Genomic DNA, 20,028 nt, shown 5'->3' with positions numbered 1-20,028 from the left:
ATCTTTTCAGTTACTGGCCCAACGCTCTAACCTCTAGGCTACCTGCCACCCCACTGCTAAAATGTAAATTATTAACTCCTAGTATAAACCTCGATTTGTTATACTATGAGTTAACAATGATAGGATATACACAATATACTACATTTGAAAAGGGAGAGATATAAACATTATTTAGATTCTTTTCAGTTGAATAGTCATTCATGATTATCCAAATATCCAAATATTGGATTCAAACTACAATTACAATATTTGGGAACTGTAAATGTGATGGTTCTAATATTTTGGGAAATAATTAAGAATTTATATGTAACGGCTGTCCTCCTCCTCTTCAGACGAAGAGGAGGAGTAGGGATTGGACCAAAGCGCAGTGTGATAATTTGACATAATGATGTTTATTAAAGTAAACGACGAAACACGAAATAACACTTCAACAAACTACAAAATAACAAACGAACGTAGACTGACCTAAAACATGTGAACTTACATATAACGAAGAACGCACGAACAGGTACAGACTACAACCAAACGATACAGTCCCGTGTGGTAACATATACGGACACAGGAGACAATCACCCACAAACAAACAGTGTGAACAGCCTACCTTTATATGGTTCTCAATCAGAGGAAACGTCAAACACCTGTCCCTGATTGAGAACCATATAAGGCTAATTACAAATGACCTAAACATAGAAACACAAAACATAGAATGCCCACCCCAACTCACGCCCTGACCAACTAAACACATACAAAAATAACAGAAAACAGGTCAGGAACGTGACAGAACCCCCCCCTCAAGGTGCGAACTCCGGACGCACCACCAAAAGTCTAGGGGAGGGTCTGGGTGGGCATCTGTCCACGGTGGCGGCTCAGGCTCTGGGCGTGGTCCCCATCCCACCATAATAAATCCCCGCTTTTTTATCCCCCTCTCAATGACCACCCTCCAAATAACCCCACCTACATTAAGGGGCATCACCGGGATAAGGAGCAGCACCGGGATAAGGGGCAGCTCCGGACTGAGGGACGGCAGCTCCGGACTGAGGGACGGCAGCTCCGGACTGAGGGACGGCAGCTCCGGACTGAGGGACGGCAGCTCCGGACTGAGGGACGGCAGCACCGGACTGGATGGCGGATCCTGGCTGGATGACGGCTCTGGCTGGTCATGGCTGGATGACGGCTCTGGCTGGTCATGGCTGGATGACGGCTCTGGCTGGTCATGGCTGGATGACGGCTCTGGCTGGTCATGGCTGGATGACGGCTCTGGCTGGTCATGGCTGGATGACGGCTCTGGCTGGTCATGGCTGGATGACGGCTCTGGCTGGTCATGTCTGGATGACGGCTCTGGCTGGTCATGTCTGGCGGAAGGCTCTGGCTGATCCTGTCTGACGGAAGGCTCTGGCTGATCCTGTCTGGCAGAAGGCTCTGGCTGATCCTGTCTGGCAGAAGGCTCTGGCTGCTCCTGTCTGGCGGAAGGCTCTAGCGGCTCCTGTCTGGCGGAAGGCTCTAGCGGCTCCTGTCTGGCGGACGGCTCTGTAGGCTCATGGCAGACGGGCGGCTTTTCAGGCTCATGGCAGACGGGCGGCTTTGAAGGCTCAGTACCGACGGGCAGTTCATGCGACGCTTGGCAGACGGACAGTTCAGACGGCGTTGGGCAGACGGGCAGTTCAGGCGCCGCTGGGCAGACGGGCAGTTCAGGCGCCGCTGGGCAGACGGGCAGTTCAGGCGCCGCTGGGCAGACGGCAGACTCTGGCCGGCTGAGACGCACTGTAGGCCTGGTGCGTGGTACCGGAACTGGAGGTACCGGGCTAAGGATACGCACCTTCAGGCTAGTGCGGGGAACAACAACAGGGCACACTGGACTCTCAAGGCGTACTATAGGCCTGGTGCGTGGTACCGGCACTGGTGGTACCGGGCTGAGGGCACGCACATCAGGGCGAGTACGGGGAGAAGGAACAGTGCGTACAGGGCTCTGGAGACGCACAGGAGGCTTGATGCGTGGTGCCGGGACTGGAGGCACTGGGCTGGAGACACGCACCACAGGGAGAGTGCGTGGAGGAGGAACAGGGCTCTGGAGACGCACTGGAAGCCTGGTGCGTGGTGTATGCACTGGTGGTACTGGCCTGGAGCGGGGAGGTGGCGCCGGAAATACCGGACCGTGCAGGCGTACTGGCTCCCTTGAGCACTGAGCCTGCCCAACCTTACCTGGTTGTATGCTCCCCGTCGCCCGACCAGTGCGGGGAGGTGGAATAACCCGCACCGGGCTATGTAGGCGAACCGGGGACACCATGCGTAAGGCTGGTGCCATGTAAGCCGGCCCGAGGAGACGCACTGGTGGCCAGATATGTAGAGCCGGCTTCATGGCACTTGGCTCAATGCTCATTCTAGCCCTGCCAGTGCGGGGAGGTGGAATAACCCGCACCGGGCTATGCACACGTACAGGAGACACCATGCGCTCTACTGCGTAACACGGTGTCTGCCCGTACTCTCGCTCTCCACGGTAAGTACAGGGAGTGGGCGCAGGTCTCCTACCTGACTTCGCCACTCTCCCTTTTAGCCCCCCCCCCAAGAAATTTTTGGGGTTTACTCACAGGCTTCCTACCGCGTCGTCGTGCTGCCTCCATTGGCCGGTATCCCTCCTCGCACTGCGCCAGAGAATCCCAGGCGGGCTCCGGCACTCGCCCTGGGTTGATCGCCCACCTGTCGATCTCCTCCCACGTAGTGTAGCCCAGATCCTTCTCCTGCTTCCGAGCTAGCTCCTCGAAACGCCGCCTCTCTGCTTTCGCTGCCTCCAGCTCAGCTTTGGGGCGGCGATATTCTCCTGGTTGAGCCCAGGGTCCCTTTCCGTCCAATATTTCCTCCCAAGTCCACGAGTCCTGGTTCTTTGGCCGCTGTTGCTGGTTCCTCTCACGCTGCTTGATCCATGGTTGGTGGTTGATTCTGTAACGGCTGTCCTCCTCCTCTTCAGACGAAGAGGAGGAGTAGGGATTGGACCAAAGCGCAGTGTGATAATTTGACATAATGATGTTTATTAAAGTAAACGACGAAACACGAAATAACACTTCAACAAACTACAAAATAACAAACGAACGTAGACTGACCTAAAACATGTGAACTTACATATAACGAAGAACGCACAAACAGGTACAGACTACAAACAAACGATACAGTCCCATGTGGTAACATATACGGACACAGGAGACAATCACCCACAAACAAACAGTGTGAACAGCCTACCTTTATATGGTTCTCAATCAGAGGAAACGTCAAACACCTGTCCCTGATTGAGAACCATATAAGGCTAATTACAAATGACCTAAACATAGAAACACAAAACATAGAATGCCCACCCCAACTCACGCCCTGACCAACTAAACACATACAAAAATAACAGAAAACAGGTCAGGAACGTGACATTATATACTCAATCATTATACTGTATCTGCTGTGAGGATATTGAGTCATAATATTGGTAGTCATGACTCATTTATTATTTTAGGATGTATTTATTACCATATTTATTTCAGGTAAAAAATATACATTTTCTAATCCTAACCCTAATCTTGGTAAATTACTTGACAAATCAAGTATACACGACAAACTCAAAATTCCTGTCACGCCCTGACCTTAGAGATCCTTTTTATGTCTCTATTTTGGTTTGGTCAGGGCGTGAGTTGGGGTGGGCATTCTATGTTTCGTCTTCTATGTTTTCTATTTCTGTGTGTTTGGCCGGGTGTGGTTCTCAATCAGAGGCAGCTGTCTATCGTTGTCTCTGATTGAGAACCATACTTAGGTAGCCTTTTCCCACCTGTGTTTTGTGGGTAGTTGTTTTCTGTATAGTTGTAGTGACCTTACGGAACTGTTCGTTTTTCTCTTGGTTAATTTTGTTTCAGTGTTCAATTTAATAAATATCATGAACACGTACCACGCTGCGCTTTGGTCCACTCCTTCAGCCCACGAGAAGCGTTACAATTCCACAGTCATATTCTAATCTCAGGCCGTCATTGCAAATAAGAATTTGTTCTTAACTGACTTGCCTAGTTAAATAAAGGTTACACATTCTACAGTATAGCAAGTGTACTGTATATCTATGAAGGCACCAAACCTGGACCTCCGTATCTCTCTGCCTTTGAACGTCAGAGCTCTCTCGTCAGTATTAGCGTCATTACATTTACATTTTAGTAGATGTTCTTATCCAGAGCAATTTAGAGGATAAATTATTGTTAAGTGCACATCGACAGATTTTTCACCTAGTCGGCTCTGTGATTCAAACCGGCGACCTTTTGTTTACTGGGCCAACACACTCAACCGCTAGCCTACCTGCATACTCAATACACTCCACCGCTAGCCTACCTGCATACTCAATACACTCAACCGCTAGCCTACCTGCATACTCAATACACTCCACCGCTAGCCTACCTGCATACTCAACACACTCAACCGCTAGCCTACCTGCATACTCAATACACTCAACCGCTAGCCTACCTGCATACTCAACACACTCCACCGCTAGCCTACCTGCATACTCAACACACTCCACCGCTAGCCTACCTGCATACTCAACACACTCAACCGCTAGCATACCTGCATACTCAATACACTCCACCGCTAGCCTACCTGCATACTCAATACACTCAACCGCTAGCCTACCTGCATACTCAACACACTCCACCGCTAGCCTACCTGCATACTCAACACACTCAACCGCTAGCCTACCTGCATACTCAACACACTCAACCGCTAGCCTACCTGCATACTCAATACACTCCACTGCTAGCCTACCTGCATACTCAATACACTCAACCGCTAGCCTACCTGCATACTCAACACACTCCACCGCTAGCCTACCTGCATACTCAACACACTCAACCGCTAGCCTACCTGCATACTCAACACACTCAACCGCTAGCCTACCTGCATACTCAATACACTCCACCGCTAGCCTACCTGCATACTCAATACACTCAACCGCTAGCCTACCTGCATACTCAATACACTCCACCGCTAGCCTACCTGCATACTCAACACACTCAACCGCTAGCCTACCTGCATACTCAATACACTCCACCGCTAGCCTACCTGCATACTCAATACACTCAACCGCTAGCCTACCTGCATACTCAACACACTCAACCGCTAGCCTACCTGCATACTCAACACACTCAACCGCTAGCCTACCTGCATACTCAATACACTCAACCGCTAGCCTACCTGCATACTCAATACACTCAACCGCTAGCCTACCTGCATACTCAATACACTCAACCGCTAGCCTACCTGCATACTCAACACACTCAACCGCTAGCCTACCTGCATACTCAACACACTCAACCGCTAGCCTACCTGCATACTCAATACACTCCACCGCTAGCCTACCTGCATACTCAATACACTCCACCGCTAGCCTACCTGCATACTCAATACACTCCACCGCTAGCCTACCTGCATACTCAATACACTCCACCGCTAGCCTACCTGCATACTCAATACACTCAACCGCTAGCCTACCTGCATACTCAATACACTCCACCGCTAGCCTACCTGCATACTCAATACACTCAACCGCTAGCCTACCTGCATACTCAATACACTCCACCGCTAGCCTACCTGCATTCTCAATACACTCCACCGCTAGCCTACCTGCATACTCAATACACTCCACCGCTAGCCTACCTGCATACTCAATACACTCAACCGCTAGCCTACCTGCATACTCAATACACTCAACCGCTAGCCTACCTGCATACTCAACACACTCCACCGCTAGCCTACCTGCATACTCAACACACTCAACCGCTAGCCTACCTGCATACTCAATACACTCCACCGCTAGCCTACCTGCATACTCAATACACTCAACCGCTAGCCTACCTGCATACTCAATACACTCCACCGCTAGCCTACCTGCATACTCAACACACTCCACCGCTAGCCTACCTGCATACTCAATACACTCCACCGCTAGCCTACCTGCATACTCAATACACTCAACCGCTAGCCTACCTGCATACTCAATACACTCCACCGCTAGCCTACCTGCATACTCAACACACTCCACCGCTAGCCTACCTGCATACTCAATACACTCCACCGCTAGCCTACCTGCATACTCAATACACTCCACCGCTAGCCTACCTGCATACTCAATACACTCAACCGCTAGCCTACCTGCATACTCAATACACTCAACCGCTAGCCTACCTGCATACTCAATACACTCAACCGCTAGCCTACCTGCATACTCAATACACTCCACCGCTAGCCTACCTGCATACTCAATACACTCCACCGCTAGCCTACCTGCATACTCAATACACTCAACCGCTAGCCTACCTGCATACTCACACTCCACCGCTAGCCTACCTGCATACTCAACACACTCAACCGCTAGCCTACCTGCATACTCAACACACTCAACCGCTAGCCTACCTGCATACTCAATACACTCCACCGCTAGCCTACCTGCATACTCAATACACTCAACCGCTAGCCTACCTGCATACTCAACACACTCCACCGCTAGCCTACCTGCATACTCAACACACTCAACCGCTAGCCTACCTGCATACTCAACACACTCAACCGCTAGCCTACCTGCATACTCAATACACTCCACCGCTAGCCTACCTGCATACTCAATACACTCAACCGCTAGCCTACCTGCATACTCAATACACTCCACCGCTAGCCTACCTGCATACTCAACACACTCAACCGCTAGCCTACCTGCATACTCAATACACTCCACCGCTAGCCTACCTGCATACTCAATACACTCAACCGCTAGCCTACCTGCATACTCAACACACTCAACCGCTAGCCTACCTGCATACTCAACACACTCAACCGCTAGCCTACCTGCATACTCAATACACTCAACCGCTAGCCTACCTGCATACTCAATACACTCAACCGCTAGCCTACCTGCATACTCAATACACTCAACCGCTAGCCTACCTGCATACTCAACACACTCAACCGCTAGCCTACCTGCATACTCAACACACTCAACCGCTAGCCTACCTGCATACTCAATACACTCCACCGCTAGCCTACCTGCATACTCAATACACTCCACCGCTAGCCTACCTGCATACTCAATACACTCCACCGCTAGCCTACCTGCATACTCAATACACTCCACCGCTAGCCTACCTGCATACTCAATACACTCAACCGCTAGCCTACCTGCATACTCAATACACTCCACCGCTAGCCTACCTGCATACTCAATACACTCAACCGCTAGCCTACCTGCATACTCAATACACTCCACCGCTAGCCTACCTGCATACTCAATACACTCCACCGCTAGCCTACCTGCATACTCAATACACTCCACCGCTAGCCTACCTGCATACTCAATACACTCAACCGCTAGCCTACCTGCATACTCAATACACTCAACCGCTAGCCTACCTGCATACTCAACACACTCCACCGCTAGCCTACCTGCATACTCAACACACTCAACCGCTAGCCTACCTGCATACTCAATACACTCCACCGTTAGCCTACCTGCATACTCAATACACTCAACCGCTAGCCTACCTGCATACTCAATACACTCCACCGCTAGCCTACCTGCATACTCAACACACTCCACCGCTAGCCTACCTGCATACTCAATACACTCCACCGCTAGCCTACCTGCATACTCAATACACTCAACCGCTAGCCTACCTGCATACTCAATACACTCCACCGCTAGCCTACCTGCATACTCAACACACTCCACCGCTAGCCTACCTGCATACTCAATACACTCCACCGCTAGCCTACCTGCATACTCAATACACTCCACCGCTAGCCTACCTGCATACTCAATACACTCAACCGCTAGCCTACCTGCATACTCAATACACTCAACCGCTAGCCTACCTGCATACTCAATACACTCAACCGCTAGCCTACCTGCATACTCAATACACTCCACCGCTAGCCTACCTGCATACTCAATACACTCCACCGCTAGCCTACCTGCATACTCAATACACTCAACCGCTAGCCTACCTGCATACTCAATACACTCAACCGCTAGCCTACCTGCATACTCAATACACTCCACCGCTAGCCTACCTGCATACTCAATACACTCCACCGCTAGCCTACCTGCATACTCAATACACTCCACCGCTAGCCTACCTGCATACTCAATACACTCCACCCCTGGCTTACCTGGCACAATGTCTTTGCAGGTGAGTCTTATTTTTTTAACCTTGTCCACTTACAGTGCCGTTTTAGGGTGCCGGAGTCGTCCACTAGCTATTGGAGGCATTAAAAGGAATACGGGCCCTTTAATCTGTCTCTTTCTCCTGCAGCTCCAGGCATGCCTGTAGGATGGCTCCACTCTCCCCTACTCTCTCTCTCTCGCTGTGAGCCTCTTCTCTCTCGCTCCTCTCCTCTCCTCCTCCTGTCCTTCAGTTTGTTTTAATCACTTAGATCCTTTCCATAACGGTGACTACCTTTCAGATACCCTTTACCTCAAGTGGCCCTGGCTTGCGACAAGGGGTGTCACCTACAGGAGGCTGCTGACGGGAGGACAGCTCATAATAATGGCTGGAATTGATTAAGTGGAATGGTATCAACCACATGGAAACCATGTGTTTGATGAGTTTGATAGCATTCCATTGATTCCGTTCCAGCCATTACTGTGAGCTCGTCCTCCCCAATTAAGGTGTCACCAAGCTCCTGTGGTGTCACCGTCATATAAAAGTAAGTCATTTACAGCGTGAAATTGCTTTATGAAAAGTCTTTGCAGTCCATCAGGGTATTATTGTAAAGGCAAACATTTTATGAATGAGGGAGGAGTCAGAAAGGAATGTTCTCTTCTCTACCGGGTTGGACATTTTTGTCTGGCTTCACAAGAACATTCTGCCTGTATTGTGGCGAGTGGTTTTCTTCATGTTTTTCTGAGGTACACTATTGTTGAAGCCCAAAGTTACTGTTTTCCAAAGCTTTGAATTTACAGCAACTTTGCCTGTGTCTTCAACGTTCAACATTTCAGCTGTATTTTCCAGTATCTGTAGTGTCCTAACAAGTGAGCTGAGTTGGTTTTTATTAGAGTCCGTCTGAACTAGTCTCAGGAGACAGGTTCTGGTAGTATGCCTGGAGGCAGATGGCTTAAGTCCTCAGAGATTTAAGTTCTTTCAGTGAGCTACAGTATCTCTCTCCATCTCATGAAAACCATCTCTTTTCCCCAGTCTGATATAACAGTCACTCAAAACCATTTGTCCCTACTGTGTATGCTACAGTTCAGTTATCAGATCGTCAGACTAACGCATGTCTTGGCTTAACATGTATCCTTCTGGAATGAATTAAAAATCACCTTTCCAGTCATAGCACATGCGTTGATGAGTGAAGTATGAACCGTAGTGATGTACAAACACACAGTATAGATTTGGTCTATATGAAATGGAGTCTATGGGATCTTTTCACAGTCCTAGGATACGCTATGTATAAAAAGTTGAGCAACTAAATGGCCATATTATAAAGCTTGGACAAAAGCCAATTCATTTAAACACCTTCTCAAGTCTGGTGGTTCACTTCTGACCTCGAGTCTAGAGAGTTGGCTAAGTGGAATAATACATTACATTTCCTTCAGATCCAGTGACCTTGTCACCCTACCTCACCAGCTGATTGCTGCTATTCACACCAAACCTCCACAGTATGTCAGAACATTTTTGGGAACGCTTCCTATGAATACCCTTTTCATAATGCATTATCAGCACACGTATGATGCCTTATGAGCTATGCCCAATGCATGACTTAGCTAGCTGTTAATATCTGCTCATGTACATCTATAACTACATTTTATCAGTTAGTTATCATCACAAAGGCCAAATGATCATCACATATGTGGTGATAATGTGACTGATGATGATAATGATGGGTATATGTCATGGGCATTAACCCTTTACACTTGTACCCGTAGACAGGTTGAAAATGACAGATTTGGGCACTGGTAAGCGCCTAAATTGGAACGTAGTGGTTGTACAGTAGCATGCTATACATGACGTCAGAGCTCTGGCTCTGCGCTTCACAGCGCTGTATGGGTTCTGACTGACAGCCGTTCAAAACTTGAGCACCGCGTGGGACAACAAGTTGCTCCCATCCCTCCCACTAATTGGGCAACTTTTGCAAACGTTTTATTGTCTGAGTGAGGGAAATGCTGTAAATTGTGAGGACTCAATGTATTTTGAAAGATGAGACGTTGAGCATTATAATAAATACTGATTTGATGTCATATAAGCCAAACACCCGTGAGTCCAAATGTGCACTTCACATTTCCATATCATAAAACTCATGTCATATACAGTGTCAACGTTTATGATCACTATGTGTGATGTACAGTTCCAAGAGGACATGACGTCATACCTTGAGTTGTTCTGAACACAATGTTTGTTTGTCTATTTTAAAGCTCACGCTCTCATCACTCCTTTCTATGCACACCAAAATTATGATCTGTTTCCCTGAATTGCCTTGTGAAAGCCTTACACTGTAAGATCACATTTTATAACTTAGCAAGTCATGTTGGCAATAGAACAAGCTTCAAGTGAAGCCCACCTGACCCAGATTGCGATTTAAAATGGCAGTTTTTTGAATTGCGTAAGCAACAGCAGTAATTGTGTGATGGCTGGGATGCAGGGTTGTGTTCCAAATAAAACAACTACAAGTCTGCTTGCTCTAGTTCCTCAACGGCACAGCTAGGAGAGATCAAAAAAGCATGTTACAGTTGAAGACTCTTCTTTGAGTCATAAAAGTGCATTGAAATTAATTTAGGTGTGTGACCACTTGAAGACACCAGTTAGTCTGCTCTCTCAAACCCTTGTCATTTTTTGTCTTATGTTGCACCTCCCCCACATTTTCCAGGAATATTCTTATCATGTTACTGAATGTATCCACAGTATTTTCAGATTTCGTTATCAACAAACGTGGCGAAAAGTACAGTAAATGTAAAATGTACATAAAATCAACAGTCTAATGTGAACTGTTGTGTCCTCAACTTTGGTCTAATAATTTTCCCATAATCTCAAACTATTCCCTTTCAATTGCTCTTTCAGTTGCTACCATTCTTATGCATTTCATATTTCTTCTGTAAGAAATATTTCAATGTAGCCCTATCCATATAGGCCAATTCCCACAAGTGTAAATGTGTAGATGAAACTATCAACTGAACTAGCTAGGAAAATAGCAAAGTTTTTATTTTGTCAGGGGGAATTAACACACCTTAGTTATCCCAATCTGAATTGCTCACCGAATAATTCCCATGGCTTTGTTCTCTAACTGTAAATACTGTATAGTAGCCTGGTTGCCAGTCTCTGTTCAACTATCACATTCCAGACCTTGTAATCTGTGTCATTTGTTTAGCATGACAGAGAGTGGAAAGGAGTGGTATGACAGCTAGAGAGACAGGTACACAGGCTAACTGTTTAGTATATCCAGACGAAATCAACATCAAATCCACTAACAGACACTAAAAGGACAAACACTAGAAATTAGCGCACACTTAAGTACAATGCTGCAATACATCTGAATCTTGTTCATTCAGCGTGTCAATGTTTTAATTGTATCTGTCCGTAACTCAAAAAACTATTAAATTAACAAATAAATACATGAACTAACTATTTAGCAGCACTGAACACAACCAATTTCCCGGCTCATGCACTGCCTGTAAGTTGACTAAAGCCTGGGTGGAGCGTATTAGATAGGAGACAGCCAGGGGTAGCTGGAGATATGCAACGGTGCCACTGTTTGCTGCTACTGCCTAGCCTGCCACCTCAATCTGCCTGCCTTAGCCTCAATCGGCCTGCTTTAGCCTCAATCTGCCGGCCTTATCCTCAATCTGCCGGCCTTATCCTCAATCGGCCTGTCTTATCCTCAATTGGCCTGTCTTAGCCTCAATCGGCCTGCCTTAGCCTCAATCGGCTTGCCCTAGCATCAATCGGCCTGCTTTACCCTCAATCTGCCTGCCGCCTCAATCTGCCTTCTGCCTCAATTTGCCTGCATTAGCCTCTCTTATCAATGTGATCCATGGGCAGCCCTCCCTCTCTACTTTCCCTCTGCTGGGTTTCAAATCAGCCGCTAATGAACCCAAGCTGGTGCATTTTTAAGGCACAGGGACAGTGCAATGCAGCAGTAATTGCGCTCTAATTCAGTTGAACTCACAATATCTAATCAGCCAAGTTCCCCGGCCGAGGAGGCAACCCTAAGGACACTCGTCCTCCCACCTAATAAAGCAAGGGAATTTACACCCTTTACACTTACAATCCAGCATCCAGCACGAAGAAAGGGCCCAGGGAGCAGCTCAGCCCACAGATCTCCAATAATGGCAGCCTGCCTAGTACAGTATCCACGTTGCAAAGCCCAATCAAATGGTGTACTGCTCCCACAATGCCTCCTCAGTGTTTAACCAGCCACAGTAAAGCTTTCATTGGCGAAACATATCAAATCATGACACGTTTTGGAATTAAGAAGTAAAGCGAGCGGAGAGTACCTCCTGCCACGGGCTATAACAACTGCTCTGGTGGAGTAGAGATGCAAAGACACCTTTGCAAAGATGACCGTTACTCTAAAAGTAAACTTAGCTCAAAGTTGAACGCAAACAAACAAAGAAGACATGCAGCCATTTCATTTGAAACATTGGGAGTGAACTTGCGTGGGGGTCTTGGTTTCCATTCTCCCTCCCTGGGGTCTGAAGATCAATGGCATATATTTCTACCCCTGAGTCATGACATTGCAACCCAAAAATATTTCCCCCATCCAAGGTAAGTAAGTCACAGAGGCAGATCACGTGGATCATCTAGATGTGGTCGCTCTACAGGCCTATTACCCTGATTCAGGGTTTAGCTCAATGTGGGCTAACCAGGTCTTGTGGCATGTAGGAGACCCGTGTTCAAACCCTAGAAGGTCACAGAGGCAGATAACGTGGATCATCATCTAGATGTGGTCTCTCTACAGGGCTTTGACACCTATTCTGTACGCTGATAAGATCAGCACAACTTTGTTCTGAACAACAACAGCTCTGCAGTGAAGCAGACGATGACCGATGACTTTGGTGTTTGGGTGGAGAGGAGATAGTTGTGATGGATCACTTCCCATAATAACATTTGTTCTGCAATAATGTGTTCATAATAAGTTATGTTCCATACTGGAATGATGTGGTAACCCTTAAAGTATAATACTCACAGTCTAAATGGCTGAGCCGGATGCCATCCACATCCTCCGCATGAATAAACTGGTAACACCTCTTCCCTACGATGTCCACTGCCATCAGGTCCATGTAGTCGCTAATTCTAGAACAGGGATTTGAAAAGGATTCAGCGCGTGACGACGGCAAGAGAAGAAGCACCAACGGAAACGGAAAAACATTCAAACGGCTCTTAAAAAGCAATGTCATTCCAGCTTAACCAGATAGACCATATTCATCCTGATATGTCAGACTAATGCCTTTGACAAAGATACAGTAAGTATTACACACACATTTAGGGACAAATGGATAGAATGGAACATAGGATGTATTGAATATAATCTATCCATTCTTTTTTTGTTCACCCAAAAGCAACCTGTCTACTATCTGTCTTACATATTGTGTGGTGATTTCTGATATTTCTAGTCTCCCCAAACACCCTATGAAACTCGTGAAAGTAGTCCTGATCAGTTTCCCATTTTATTTTCCAGGAAAGCTGAGGCTATCTCACTGTAAAACTGACTGTCCAGATGTGATTTCCACATAAATAAATGACTGTCTGGCAGACAGGGATAAAAAGAAAACTATCTCAGTGATCTCAATCCCACAGAGATGAGGACAGGTAACAAAGAAATATAATGTTCATGATGAGGTGTACAGTATATAGGCCTATTGCTATGAAATTACAAACCCTAGCGATTAGAGTGGAACTACCTACACAACTATAAGAGCAACGTAATGCCAAGCGGTGCTGTGGGATTATTTAAGATACTCTTTGAAGAGGTAGGGTTTCAGACGTTTTCAAACGTTACCCATGCATTTCAGTTATGTATTTCACTGCCATGTGGGTACAGTAAAATACAGTCAAGCCTTACCTATTCTCACAGTAGACAATGTTGAGGTCCATGTGGACCCTGGTGACAAACATCTGGCAGTCTATGCGCACCTCGTTGATGGTGGGGGGGGGGAGGGCGTGGGCTACCACCACCATGCCCATGATCTGAATGGGTACCGACCGACTGTGGGTCAATGCCATACGGATCCTCAGCCTGCCTGTAACATGGATCACCTATAGGAGGAGGGAGAGAGGGGGAAACACAGAGAAAGAGAGAGATAGAGACACAGAGAGAGAGAGATAGAGCGAGAGAGAAAGAGAGAGAGAGAAAGAAAGAGAGGAGAGCGAGCGAGCGAGAGAGAGAGAGAGCAAGGAGAGGCAAGAGAGAGAGGAGAGCGAGAGAGAAGAAGAGAGAGAGCGAGAGAGAGCGCGTGAGAGAGAGAGAGAACGAGAGAGAGAGGGAGAGCAAGAGAGAGAAAGAGAGAGAGAGAGAGAGCGAGAAAGCGAGAGAGAATGAGAGAGAGAGAAAAAAAGAGAGCGAGAGAGAGAGCAAGAGAGAAAGGAGAGAGAGGGAGAGAAAGAGAGAGAGAAAAGAGAGCGAGAGAGAGAGAGAAAGGAGAGAGAGGGAGAGAAAGAGAGAGAAAAAAAGAGAGCGAGAGAGAGAAAGAGAGAGAGAAAAAGAGTTTCAGTTCAAAAGCAGTAATGGAGAATTCCAAACACAAAATAGCGAGGGTGGAGGTGAGGACAAATGTTTTGAAGGTCCTAATTATCGCTAGCTTTAAAGTCTTTGTAGCTCTATTCTGCCCTAGAGGAGGAACTGACTAGATATGCAAACTACACTTTCAGATCCATCCATTTTAATCACTGCCAGGTTAAACCCAGGGGGAATTGTTTTGTAGTCTTTAAACTACTGACACTGGCCTCTCAGTGGCACACCTCTGAGATTGGTGAGACGCGATTATCATCATTCACACAGACAGTTCCTGCTCCCTAAACTCATTCAAAGCCTCAGACCATCTCCTGCTCCACCAGGGATAAGCAACCCTCAACAATGGGAACCAGACATTGAATTCCAATTCAGAAGAGGGACACAACAACAAAATAACAGCCCTACTCCAGGCATTGCATTAGAAAGCTAATAGAACAGTGACATGTTACAATGGCCCCGCCAGACAGTCGACCCAGGAGGAAAATGGCTCTGATGGTGTATGATGTCTCCTTTTCAAAGGGAAACCATCAGTGCTTGTGACATCCTAGAAGCCATCAACAGTCTCCACAGTTAAATGATACTGACTCCTTTTCCCTGGAGTTTCGAAAGACAAAGAAGAACTGTGGATGATAGTTTCAAACCCATTTTGAATATAACTAAACTACAACGCTGTATAGCACATCCAATGGCAAGATTGAACCGTGTTTATTTTAAAGTGAGTATGAGCGAAGACCGGCTAAAACACATGAAACAGAATGCTAGGAGAGGCATTGTAGCCAGTCTAGTGCTTGAAGTCATGCTGCTCTGAGAGAAGAGGAGGGAGAATACTTTGCTGTCTTTTTAAAGTTGAAGAGTGCAGTGAGACCTTGTTCAAGGTCACCAGGGGAATGACCGTGAAGAATAGGAACAGTTAAAGGTACTCTCAATCGGCTTCCCATCCAGGTATATTCTGGTAGATATGTTCCCATGATTTTGCAGTTACAGTCATTTCTGTAACATGTTAATCATCTACTGTGCAGAATATATGTTAGATATATTTCCTGTTTTAGATATATTATTTTTGTTACATATGTGATATATATGTCCCCGATATTCTGTAATTACACTCATTTCTGTAACATTTTACATCATGTACGTATAATTGAATCATGTAAACAAAGTCTGGTCGATCCACCCAGAATGACTTTGTTGAATGTATATGAGAGTTCCCTAAAGTCCTTTATGTGTTAAACAGATCTATGCAGCAAATCAGCCTGCTCACACTCACACCTGGGTTCAAACACTATTTAAAATCTTTCAAATATTTTTAGTGTTTGCTTAAGCCTGCCTGCAATGTCGGATGGGAAGGGTTTTGCTCTTCTCCAATTATTCTATTTGTTCCAGTGTGCCAGGGAAGCTAAATCAAGCCCAGATGTAGTATTAAAAATTATTTTAAATAGTACTTGAACCCAGGTATGGTACAGTATGCTGATCAGCTTCACACATCAGACAGACAGTAAACTGATCAGCTTCACACATCAGACAGACAGTAAACTGATCAGCTTCACACATCAGACAGACAGTAAACTGATCAGCTTCACACATTTTTTTATTTTTTTATTTTTTTTTATTTCACCTTTATTTAACCAGGTAGGCTAGTTGAGAACAAGTTCTCATTTGCAACTGCGACCTGGCCAAGATAAAGCATAGCAGTGTGAACAGACAACAACACAGAGTTACACATGGAGTAAACAATAAACAAGTCAAAACATGGTAGAAAAAAAGAGAATCTATATACACTCTATATACAATGTGTGCAAAAGGCATGAGGTAGGCAATAAATCGAGTAATTACAATTTAGCAGAGATACTGGTGTGCAAAAGAGCAGAAAAGTAAATAAATAAAAGCAGTATGGGGGGTGAGGTAGGTAAATTGGGTGGGTAGTTTACAGATGGACTATGTACAGCTGCAGCGATCGGTTAGCTGCTCTGATAGCAGATTTTTAAAGTTGTTGAGGGAGATAAAAGTCTCCAACTTCAGAGATTTTTGCAATTCGTTCCAGTCGCAGGCAGCAGAGAACTGGAAGGAAAGGCGTCCAAATGAGGTTTTGGCTTTAGGGATGATCAGTGAGATACACCTGCTGGAGCGCGTGCTACGGGTGGGTGTAGCCATCGTGACCAGTGAACTGAGATAAGGCGGCACTTTACCTAGCATAGCCTTGTAGATGACCTGGAGCCAGTGGGTCTGACGACGAACATGTAGCGAGGGCCAGCCGACTAGGGCATACAGGTCGCAGTGGTGGGTCGTATAAGGTGCTTTAGTAACAAAACGGATGGCACTGTGATAAACTGCATCCAGTTTGCTGAGTAGAGTATTGGAAGCTATTTTGTAGATGACATCGCCGAAGTCGAGGATCGGTAGGATAGTCAGTTTTACTAGGGTAAGTTTGGCGGCGTGAGTGAAGGAGGCTTTGTTGCGGAATAGAAAGCCGACTCTAGATTTGATTTTGGATTGGAGATGTTTGATATGAGTCTGGAAGGAGAGTTTGCAGTCTAGCCAGACACCTAGGTACTTATAGATGTCCACATATTCTAGGTCGGAACCGTCCAGGGTGGTGATGCTAGTCGGGCGTGCGGGTGCAGGCAGCGAACGGTTGAAAAGCATGCATTTGGTTTTACTAGCGTTTAAGAGCAGTTGGAGGCCACGGAGGGAGTGTTGTATGGCATTGAAGCTCGTTTGGAGGTTAGATAGCACAGTGTCCAAGGAAGGGCCGGAAGTATACAGAATGGTGTCGTCTGCATAGAGGTGGATCAGGGAATCGCCCGCAGCAAGAGCAACATCATTGATATATACAGAGAAAAGAGTCGGCCCGAGAATTGAACCCTGTGGTACCCCCATAGAGACTGCCAGAGGACCGGACAACATGCCCTCCGATTTGACACACTGAACTCTGTCTGCAAAGTAGTTGGTGAACCAGGCAAGGCAGTCATTAGAAAAACCGAGGCTACTGAGTCTGCCGATAAGAATATGGTGATTGACAGAGTCGAAAGCCTTGGCCAGGTCGATGAAGACGGCTGCACAGTAATGTCTTTTATCGATGGCGGTTATGACATCGTTTAGTACCTTGAGCGTGGCTGAGGTGCACCCGTGACCGGCTCGGAAACCGGATTGCACAGCGGAGAAGGTACGGTGGGATTCGAGATGGTCAGTGATCTGTTTGTTGACTTGGCTTTCGAAGACCTTAGATAGGCAGGGCAGGATGGATATAGGTCTGTAACAGTTTGGGTCCAGGGTGTCTCCCCCTTTGAAGAGGGGGATGACCGCGGCAGCTTTCCAATCCTTGGGGATCTCAGATGATACGAAGGAGAGGTTGAACAGGCTGGTAATAGGGGGTGCGACAATGGCGGCGGACAGTTTCAGAAATAGGGGGTCCAGATTGTCAAGCCCAGCTGATTTGTATGGGTCCAGGTTTTCCAGCTCTTTCAGAACATCTGCTATCTGGATATGGGTAAAGGAGAAGCTGGGGAGGCTTGGGCGAGTAGCAGCGGGGGGGGCGGGGCTGTTGGCCAAGGTTGGAGTCGCCAGGAGGAAGGCATGGCCAGCCATTGAGAAATGTTTGTTGAAGTTTTCGATTATCATGGACTTATCAGTGGTGACCGTGTTACCTAGCCTCAGTGAAGTGGGCAGCTGGGAGGAGGTGCTCTTGTTTTCCATGGACTTTACAGTATCCCAGAGCTTTTTGGAGTTAGAGCTACAGGATGCAAATTTCTGCTTGAAAAAGCTGGCCTTTGCTTTCCTGACTGACTGCGTGTATTGGTTCCTAACTTCCCTGAACAGTTGCATATCGCGGGGGCTCTTCGATGCTATTGCAGTTCGCCACAGGATGTTTTTGTGCTGGTCGAGGGCAGTCAGGTCTGGAGTGAACCAAGGGCTATATCTGTTCTTGGTTCTGCATTTTTTGAACGGAGCATGCTTGTCTAATATGGTGAGGAAGTAACTTTTAAAGAATGACCAGGCATCCTCAACTGACGGGATGAGGTCAATATCCTTCCAGGGTACCCGGGCCAGGTCGATTAGAAAGGCCTGCTCGCAGAAGTGTTTTAGGGAGCGTTTGACAGTGATGAGGGGTGGTCGTTTGGCCGCGGACCCGTGGCGGATACAGGCAATGAGGCAGTGATCGCTGAGATCTTGATTGAAGACAGCAGAGGTGTATTTGGAGGGCAAGTTGGTTAGGATAATGTCAATTAGGGTGCCCATGTTTACGGATTTAGGGTTGTACCTGGTGGGTTCCTTGATGATTTGTGTGAGATTGAGGGCATCAAGTTTAGATTGTAGGACTGCCGGGGTGTTAAGCATATCCCAGTTTAGGTCACCTAACAGAACAAACTCTGAAGCTAGATGGGGAGCGATCAATTCACAGATGGTGTCCAGGGCACAGCTGGGAGCTGAGGGGGGTCGGTAGCAGGCGGCAACAGTGAGAGACTTATTTCTGGAGAGATTAATTTTTAAAATTAGAAGTTCGAACTGTTTGGGCATAGACCTGGAAAGTATGACAGAACTTTGCAGGCTATCTCTGCAGTAGATTGCAACTCCTCCCCCTTTGGCAGTTCTATCTTGACGGAAAGTGTTATAGTTGGGTATGGAAATCTCAGAATTTTTGGTGGCCTTCCTAAGCCAGGATTCGGACACGGCAAGGACATCAGGGTTGGCAGAGTGTGCTAAAGCGGTGAGTAAGGCAAACTTAGGGAGGAGGCTTCTGATGTTGACATGCATGAGGCCAAGGCTTTTTCGATCACAGAAGTCAACAAATGAGGGAGACTGGGGACATGCAGGGCCTGGGTTTACCTCCACATCACCCGAGGAACAGAGGAGTAGTAGGATGAGGGTGCGGCTAAAGGCTATCAAAACTGGTCGCCTAGAGCGTTGGGGACAAGGAATAAAAGGAGCAGATTTATGGGCGTGGTAGAATAGATTCTGGGCATAATGTGCAGACCAGGGTATGGTGGGGCACGGGTACAGTGGAGGCAAGCCCAGGCACTGGGTGATGATAAGAGAGGTTGTATCTCTGGACATGCTGGTCTCAATGGGTGAGGTCACCGCATGTGTGGGGGGTGGGACAAAGGAGGTATCAGAGGTACGGAGAGTGGAACTACGGGGTCCATTGTAAACCAAAACAATGATAACTAGCCTGAACAACAGTATGCAAGGCATATTGATATTTGAGGGAGACATACAATAAGGCATAAAGTAATTGCAGGTCTTGATTGGGAGAGCTAGCTAAAACAACAGGTGAGATAACAGCAGCTAGTCTGCTAACACAGC

The 20,028-nt window shown here is 46.9% G+C and overlaps 1 protein-coding gene across 1 annotated transcript in view; it reads right to left on the bottom strand.

The window, feature by feature from the left end:
* Positions 1 to 20,028, bottom strand: part of LOC120023043 (neuronal PAS domain-containing protein 3-like) — a 319,774-nt gene that overhangs the window by 13,306 nt on the left and 286,440 nt on the right. Inside the window, exons 9-10 of the mRNA XM_038966990.1 lie at positions 14,059 to 14,252; positions 13,183 to 13,289 (exon numbers count right to left, since the gene is read on the bottom strand). Of these exons, the coding sequence (XP_038822918.1) occupies positions 13,183 to 13,289; positions 14,059 to 14,252 (301 nt within the window). The remainder of the gene's footprint in view (positions 1 to 13,182; positions 13,290 to 14,058; positions 14,253 to 20,028) is intronic.

The sequence above is a fragment of the Salvelinus namaycush genome, chromosome 28 (assembly GCF_016432855.1).
Source record: "Salvelinus namaycush isolate Seneca chromosome 28, SaNama_1.0, whole genome shotgun sequence".
Lineage (NCBI taxonomy): Eukaryota > Metazoa > Chordata > Actinopteri > Salmoniformes > Salmonidae > Salvelinus > Salvelinus namaycush.
The sequence above is the reverse complement of the archived record's forward strand: the minus strand, read 5'-3'. Positions and strand labels throughout refer to the sequence as shown.